The sequence below is a fragment of the Corvus cornix genome, chromosome 2 (assembly GCF_000738735.6).
Source record: "Corvus cornix cornix isolate S_Up_H32 chromosome 2, ASM73873v5, whole genome shotgun sequence".
NCBI lineage: Eukaryota > Metazoa > Chordata > Aves > Passeriformes > Corvidae > Corvus > Corvus cornix.
This window is the reverse complement of record NC_046333.1, coordinates 93,599,038-93,607,431: the sequence shown is the minus strand read 5'-3', so window position 1 is coordinate 93,607,431 and position 8,394 is coordinate 93,599,038. Positions and strand designations below refer to the sequence as shown.

Here is an 8,394-nt window from a genome sequence, read left to right as displayed (position 1 = left end):
GCAGCTGATTTCTGTGGAGATGAATTAACATCCTGAGGTTTATTTGCTTGTTTAGGAAGGTCACCTGGCCTCCTGCTGAATGAACAGAAAACCACACCTACCTCAGGCCTCCCTGTTCCTGCAATGAGGGGAAGCGGAGTTTAAGGTTAGCTTGTTCAGGAGAGGTTTAGACTGGACACCAGGATGGGTATTTTTACTGAAAGCATGGTCAAACACTTACTGGCCCTAAATTAATGTCACAGAATGTGATAATGGGTAAGGCTGGAAGTGAATACTGGCAGTCATCTAGCCCAACCTGCTGGCTCAAGCAGAGTCAGCCCACTGGAGCACATTAGTAAGGATTATGTCCAGAAAGCTGTTGAATATCCCCAGTGAGGGAAACTCCATCCCCTCCCTGGGCAGCCTGATCCAGTGCTCAACCACCCGCACAGTAAAGAAGTTCTTCTTCATGTTCCAGTCGAACTTTCTGTGTTTCAGAAACAAATTAAGTTCTGCCAACCAAGTCTGTTTTGCCCAGGAGGGTAATTGGGAAGTGTCTTTATCTCAACCCATAAGCTTTCTTTTTTTGTCTGATTTTCTCCTCCCACCTCACTGGGGAAGGGGACAGAGACAGTGGCTGGGTGGCAGACTGGCTACTAGGTGGAACCAAGCCACCACAGTAGTGCAGCAAATAACTTACAAAGTTATTTGTAAGCTTTGGACTCAAGACCAAAGACAAATGACAACAATAAAAAGAAGTAAAAGAATTCAGGCTGTCAACTTCTGTTCACTTCACATCACTCACGGGTTATCTCTCCTTTTTCTCCATGCCTGTGCACTGAACTTCACATCAGAAAGTTAGGAGGCTTTCCCTTTTAAATCAGCTTAGTGCATTGCACATCTATAGAACAACAGCTTCTATGAGATTGATTATTACACAGTTCATAGAGTAAGAAGGTCTGGTTGATCTGCGAAGTCAGCAAGGCCTTGAGCTGTTCAGGCTTTGCCCAGCAGTTTATAAGAGCTTCTAGGAACTCACTGAAACACCTCTTAATCTGCACCTCATATCCAGGCTAATAAACACAAAGTAAGGTATACACCATCCCAAGTGAACAACTTCTGCCTATACCCTTTTCTTGCCAAATAGAAGGCATACTGTTCTTAAATCTGTTTAATAGTAGTTCGATTTCTACTTAGGAAACTCTTATTTTGTAAGACTCTAGTCATTCCTTCCTCAGCTCCTTCTCTGTCTTGCCTGAACGGGTGTGTACATTCAACACAAACTTCAGAAGCTAATGCAAAACCACTTACAAAAGACAAGGTTGTAAAGGATAATGGCAACGGTTATAAAATAAACAATGAAGGCACAATAAAAGTAGTCTTAAAATACAAAAAAGCAGCCTTTATTATGAGATCATAATACATGCCAAAATAAGTGTCTTTGAAATCACTGAGTATGTTTATTTACAGGTTTTTCCTGCCATTTTAAAACTACAATGTTTGGTTTCGCAGATATTGTTAAAAATAAATATTTTAAAACGTGATTTAAGAAAGGATGCATACAATGAGAAAAGGGAAACCTGGCTTGAAATGAAGCCATTCCTGCAGACGCCAAGAGCAAAGAACATATTAGAGCTGAGAACTTAAATATGCCCTACCTTAAACTGAGAGCATAAAATTTTGTAAAAACAAGAATAAATCACTTAAAAACTAATACTGCAAGCCTTTTTTTTCTTTTTTATAATATAACATCAAAATTACACAGAATACCCCAGTGATCACTAGGAAACCTGCCACAGTCTAGTTTTTCCAAACCTATTAAGTCCATGCTTCGTGGAATAAAATGCCCCCCTTCCACTGCAGGCCGGAAGTAAACACGGTCAAACCTCATCTTGCATTTGTAGGCTGCATTCAGGTTGGTGTTGGACTGCGTGTCCCAAGTGTAGCGGCAGTGCTGAGGTTTATCCAAAAACTCCCACACATCCTTAATGTTGTCAGGTAAGTTACCAAGTTTAGTAACCTGAAGGCAGAAGGAGGAAAAAAATTCCACAAGATACTGAATTCGCAAATTGTACCTTAAAAAAGGACAACTGAATCGCCACAGCATTGCTTTTTTTTCTGCACAATGTAAGTTGTTAAAAATCAAAGATGTTAGAGATGTTTCTGAACTATGGTATTTCTCCAGATACTCTAAGCATAACCAATTCCTGTAGCACTTTCTAAATCCAAAAAATGTTCCAAAATAAATTTTCAGCTCTGAAATGTTGAGGTATAGGGGTCAACACACTATGTTTCCTAAACCAGTGTTGTTCCAGTTCACTGCAATGGAATTTTATGATAGGGAGAGCTGAAACTCTGACCTTCTAGTAATAATGCACAAATTTCAGTTTTAGTATCAGAAGCCAAAAACTACTTCTAATTTTGAATGTCTTGATTACGGGGGATTAAGATCTATTTCTCCAGAGCACCCTCTTCCTTCATTGATTCTAGAAGCTCAAGGAATTGGAGAGTTGAACAAGTAAAGATCAGGTTCTCAAAATCAGAAGATGTTTTTGAGGTCAAAACTTCCATCAAATCTGCCTGCACCTGCTCAGATATAACTATTGTTAATACAGCATTTTGTTACTGGGAAGGGCTCTCCATATAAATCACCTCAGCCGTAACAATGCTTACGTCTACTTACTTCTACAGTCCCAAATTTTAAGAATAAGTGTTGAATACCTCTGTTCTGCCTAAGCAGGTAATTTCTCATAAAGACAGCAGAAAAGCCTGAGAAGGTTTTGTCAGAATACCTTCTCTAGATAGCAAAGTTGCTTATTTTTATTTACCTCGCTGTCTCTGAGGTTTGTATCCCCTCCAAATATAACAGTGGTGGACTCAGACTCCTTCTGCATTTCATTTAACACTATTTGCAGCTGCTTTATACGCTCCTTAGAGTGATTTTTGGTGCTCTCCAGATGAGAGGTCATAAGGCAAAGTTCAACACCAGATACGCTCACCTATGTGTGAAACAAAGAGGCAGTGTTACTACCTGCATCACGATAAGAAGCTCAACGACAAAAATCTAATCACAAAGCAAATTACTGAATGACAGAGCTCTGGCTATTATTACACATACACGTTTTACATTGAAGAAAAGGGGCTTACAGAAGGATACAGGCTTTTAGTTTTGTTTTCAGAGGTTATGAGACTTGAAAATAAAGTATGGTAAGTAACTTGCATAAAAGATTTGTCAGTATCAAATGCAACTGGGTTTGTATGCTTGGAGAAGAAGTTTTTCTGCTGTTTGAGACTGTCATAGAGAAAAAGCCAGTTCAGCCTTTCTTGGGATTTTTTTTTTTTTGGAAGGCAGAAGTACAGCTGTTTAGTACATCTTGACTCACTCACATGCACAACCAAAAGGTTCCTCTTCATGGCAGTTGTGGGAAAAGGTATTACCTCATGCTTCAGCAGCTTCACTCTTGATTTCTTTAACATTATGACAGTGAAATACTCATCTATGTTACCTAAAGATGACCAAGGAAAGAAAGGTTTGAGGATATCTTCTGCTGTGCCATTAGACAGTTAAGGTTCTGAAAGAGACCTTTTTACCACGATCTGTGAGAATACGTTGATTTTTAAGTTATTAGTGAAAAGTTGTGTAATAATGGTCTGATTTTCTTCAGATGTTTTAAATGCAAATACTTAAAAAACTACTTATCTACAGTACTTTTTGGCTACCCTTGCTACCAGTCTTTCAAAATGCAGAAAAAATTACAAGGAAAATGCTAGAAAAGCAAGCTTTTCACATGCATAATTTGCATCAAGCTATATGCTGATGCCAAAACACAGAAACACTGAGTGCTTCCCTCTTCACTTTACTCCTTATGTTCTTTAAAATGGTTGGAGGTTTTGGCAAGGGAGACAGAATAAACCCAAACTTTATTTTCTGGTTTTTGTCTTTAGCAACTGTGGGTTTTTTCTCTTACCCGGAATAATAGTGTAATTGCCTGCTTTCATCTGGAGAAGAGAGAGGTGTGGTGGGATGACCTCCTGTAAAAACACAACATCCGGACTGTATCTGAAATCAGCAAGGCAAGAAAAATTTCAATTAATGACTGAGAAGTAGTACTGCAACACTCTGAGGCCACAATGGAACAAAGTCAGGGACTTCAGGTGCACCTTGCCCTCATTTTCCTAGGTTTTGTAAGAATCTGTTCTTTAAAAAAGAAAAAACTATCTGAATTGTATTTAGCAGCACGTAGACATCACCATTACTAAAAGGGAGGAAACAATTATTATTAGGAACATGAAACTGACATGGTAATAAAATGCATGACTTCCTTATACCATGACCTTGCAGGTTTCATATACTACATACATAAGGAATTCAACTTAAGCAGCTGCAAAATAGCTTTGGGACATCTTCTCCTGAAGATTCCAACCACTCCAGGTTAACAAAACCAAGTGAAATTTGATTTTATTTAAGGGGTTTCTGCTGTTTTGACAGGAAATTATTACTTGCTTAAGCAACTTAATCTACACAGGGAAGTTACTGTATTAAGATACATCAGTTTATGTCACTGTTAAATTCCTCATCAGTATATTCCAGGCAGGCTCCCATTACTATAAAAATAAAGGGTAATCACAGATTCTATTGCTTTTATATTGCACATTTTTTTTGATAAGGCAACTAACAGTAACCACAAGAGAAAACAACGCACTAAAAAATCTTTGTTGCTGTTTCAGTTTGCTCTAGCATGAAGTTATTCACACTACTGCAAGTTTCTTGCAGTTTTTCCCTTTTCATGTATGGGATACACGTAGGTTTGTAATGTACAATTGCAACTTAAACAATATTGCTCATTATTAGACTTTTAAAAGCCATCTCAAAATATTTAACCTCTGGGACACTACATAGGTTCACACCTCTTACAGTCAGTATAACAACTCTCAGCTATTCAGGATTTATAAGGTGATTGTACAGTTGCATCTAACATTAAGATAATTGGGGCATGAAGATTTGTAAATACTTAAATCAAGAAGCATTTTTTTCCCCCTGTTGAATCCAGGTATATGACAATACAAAGAGGAGGCTACACTTACAATGCCAGGTACGTACAGACCCCTCTAGCTCGATCTTTCAGGTTTCCTAGATCCAGCCCATCAATGTTCCAGGTGATCAGTGAGAAGCTGCTGTCGTCCTCTTTTTGCTGCGAGTCTGCACTACCAACACCAGCATTACTTGTAGCTGCATCTGCTGTGAGGTCAATGCTAAAGAGAGAGTGTACTTGTTTGTCACCACGCATAATACTAACCTACCTGTGCTTACCTCCCGTATCTTCTAAAGCATGTATTGATCTCAACATCATTGAAAAGCGCAGTAACTAAAACATACAGGCTGCAGTCATAGAGCTGTGCTACACAGGTGAAGGAAGTGGTTCTTTCTCCTCCTTATAGACACAAGATAACATTTACCATTCTGGTTTCAGTTAATCAGATGGTGACTAATGTAATCCAAAGCACTTGAGTAGTTCAACCCTTTCCCCATAGTCCCACTCTTTCCCTATGTCCTTCAGGAACAGGCTGCTTCAGAGTGGATTCCCCACAGGGTGACAAGTCCTGCCAGCAAACCTATTCCAACATGGGCTCCTCTGTCCACAGGCTCACAGGTTCTGCCAGGAGCTTGCTCCAGCGTGGGCTTTCCACAGGATCACAGCCTTCTTCACGTATCCACCTGCTGCAGTGTAGGGTCCTCCAGAGCCCAGGGAGTACTGCACTTGGAGCACCTCCCACCCTTCCTTCTTCACCGACCCTTGGTGTCTGCAGGGCTGTTTTCAGTTCTCTCTTCTGCTGCAGTTGCTGTTGTACAGCAACTTTTTAACCTTAAGTACATTATCTCAGAGGCACTACCACCATCGCTGATGGGCGCAGCCTCGTTCCACAGTGGGTCTATCCTGAAGTCAGCTGACAATGGCTTTGTCGGACACAGAGGAAGCTTCTGGCAGCTTCTCAAAGGAGCTACCCTGTAGCGCCTCACTATCAAAACCTTGCCAAGCAAACCTGGTCAGAATAATGTTGATAATACACCGATGTTTTTGCTGCTAACTTACCCCAAGACAAGGACTTTTCAGCTTCCCACGCTCTACCAGGTACATAAGAAGCTGGGAAGAAACACGGTCAGGAGAGCGGCCCTGAACTGGAAAAAGGGATATTCCATACCATAGATCATCACCTTCAGTGAATGAAATTGGAGGGGATTGGCCAGGAAGAGCCAAGTGCTGCTTAGAGATGGGCTGGGCATCACTCGGTCGGTGGTGAACAACTGTACTGTTCATCACTTACCTTTCTTGGCTTCCATTTCTCTCTCTCTTTTTGTTATCTCCCTTGTCATTAGAAATTATTTTCTATTATTATTATTATTATTACTATTTTATTTATAAAACTGTTTTTACCTCAACCCATGGATTTTATCTTTTTTCTTCAAATCTCTTTCCCACCCCACTGAGAGAGTGGTGGTGTGTGAGGGTGTCCAAGTGAGCGGGTGCATGCTACTTAGTTGGTATCTGGGGTTAAACCGTGGCAGGCAGAGGTCTGGAAAAGTTCAATTCCACATGCAGATCAATACATTCAGTACACCGTGTACATTCAGTCCAGGTGTGCTATGAGATTGGGTATGTAAGACACAGATCTTACATCTTAATTTTCACAGGTACATTTAACAAGGTGTGCATGTACCTGCCAAGTTTATTTATAGAAATATAAATATGCATACATCTAGTATAATACAAATATGCATAAATTACACATATACAAATGTGTGTACGGTAAAATCTCTGTATATGTATTACTGCACAAGACGAGGCAATGAGAAGAAAATGTGCCTGTGCCTTCAGCTAGGGGCTCGCAATCCACCAATCCAGAGGATCCACAGAGGGAAAATGCAGCCCAAAAGCCTGACAGCCTCTCAAAGGGAGAGAAGCGCCGGGAAAGGACAAGAACGGGTGCAGAAAAGGAACAGGAATCACCTGTCTCGGTACACGTCAGCTGAGGTGCGATGCCAGGCGGGAGGGCAGCGCTGCACCCCAGGTTACGCCTCGGGGAACCTGCCTGCACCCGGGGACGCTCCGCTGCCCGACCCCCGTCCCGCCTCCTCCTGCCACATCCCCCTGTCCCGATCACCTACCAGCTGCCGGTGTCCGCGCTGCCCGGGGCCGCCCCGCCCGCCGCCGCCTCCGTCCCCCGCGGCGGGTCGAAATAGGCGTTCAGCGCTCTCTGAAACACAGGGGCGGGTGGCAGGGAAGGGCCGCCGCCGGGCACCCCGCGGCCCCGCCGGCCCCGGCCGTACCTCCATGTGCCAGTCGCTGCCGGCCAAGAAGCGGCGCGCCACGGCCGCGTCGCTGCTGGTGATGGCGGCGAACTCGGAGCACAGCACCTTCCTCCGCTTGGCGACATGTAGCGCCGCCTCCTCCTCCTCCTCCTCCTCCCGCTTCTGCCCCGCCGGCGGCGGGCTCGGCGCCGCCTCAGCTCCCTCCTCCATGGCTGCGGCGGAAGGCGCGGGGAGGCACCGCCCGCCGGGGTTGCCGTTCCGGGGCGCGGGCGGTCAGCGGGGCGGCAGCATGGGGTTCACGGTGGAGAGCCTGAAGGAGGCTATGAAGTACATGCTGGAGTCGCAGGGCTTTGACCGGGTGCTCCGCAAGGTACGGGCACTTGGAGGGCAGCTCGTTTATACGACCTTCTGTCCCCTTGCAGAGTAACAGGCTGAACCGGGATCAGGGGGTTAGTCCGCCGGGGCTGCAGAGGGCCGAGCCTCGGCGGGGCTGCGGGCTGCAGGCATGGCAGGCCTCGGAACGGGGGTGTGCGGCCGTGGTGCTAACACGGGGTAGAAAACAGAGTTGCTATAATAAGAATGATAACTCAGTTGTTATTCAGTAACTCGTTAGATACCCAGCTGCCTTCCAGCAGCTCTCTGAAGGTGACTGTACTGCATAACCTTCAGGAGTCATTCAGCAAGTGGCATTCTTTCCTTCGCAGTACATGCGAAGCAGCTAACTTCCAGGACCGTGAAAATGTGAAATAAACTTCTCCCTGTTTAAAATTAAAAAGGTAGCTCGTTATGACATCTCACAGCTCAGCCTGAAGTCAGACTGAAAGCACAATGCACACCCCAGTGCTCTCTGAATTTCTCCACAAGGCCTTACACTATACCTTCACTATACCTTCTGGTGTAAAGCAATGTAGTTGACTGGTACTGCTGCAGTGTCATGCTGATGACATTATGCTCAAAGAAAAGTTGAAGTTACTGTTCATTTACATGATAAATTGTGTAGTATGCGGTAGCATAGCTGCTGTGTAGTAAAGTTCTGTGAAGCAGTTTCAGTGTTCTCATTAAATTTTCCCTTTAATTTTTATTTGTTTGTGTAACTGTGACATGGA

General features: G+C 43.5%; 1 protein-coding gene across 1 annotated transcript; it reads right to left on the bottom strand.

Annotated features, from left to right (window-relative positions):
- Window positions 1–1,355: 1,355 nt before the first annotated feature.
- Window positions 1,356–7,513, bottom strand: TDP2 (tyrosyl-DNA phosphodiesterase 2). Its single transcript, XM_010393831.4, has 7 exons — window positions 7,307–7,513; window positions 7,145–7,233; window positions 5,065–5,232; window positions 3,948–4,039; window positions 3,367–3,485; window positions 2,808–2,978; window positions 1,356–1,999 (listed from the first exon to the last, which is right to left on the bottom strand). Exons 1-7 carry the CDS (start codon window positions 7,496–7,498, stop codon window positions 1,718–1,720), a joined length of 1,113 nt encoding a protein of 370 aa, XP_010392133.3. The 5' UTR covers window positions 7,499–7,513; the 3' UTR covers window positions 1,356–1,717.
- Between the last annotated feature and the right edge of the window lie 881 nt (window positions 7,514–8,394).

Bases quoted from the DNA above. Each gene is read 5' to 3' on its own strand.
- TDP2 (XM_010393831.4), bottom strand. From the start codon at position 7,498: ATGGAGGAGGGAGCTGAGGCGGCGCCGAGCCCGCCGCCGGCGGGGCAG. The intron at 7,234-7,306 runs GTACGGCCGGGG...CCTGTGTTTCAG, and splicing joins GCAGCGACTGGCACATGGAG to AGAGCGCTGAACGCCTATTT. The intron at 4,040-5,064 runs GTAAGTGTAGCC...TGCTGATTTCAG, and splicing joins GTCTGTACGTACCTGGCATT to ATACAGTCCGGATGTTGTGT.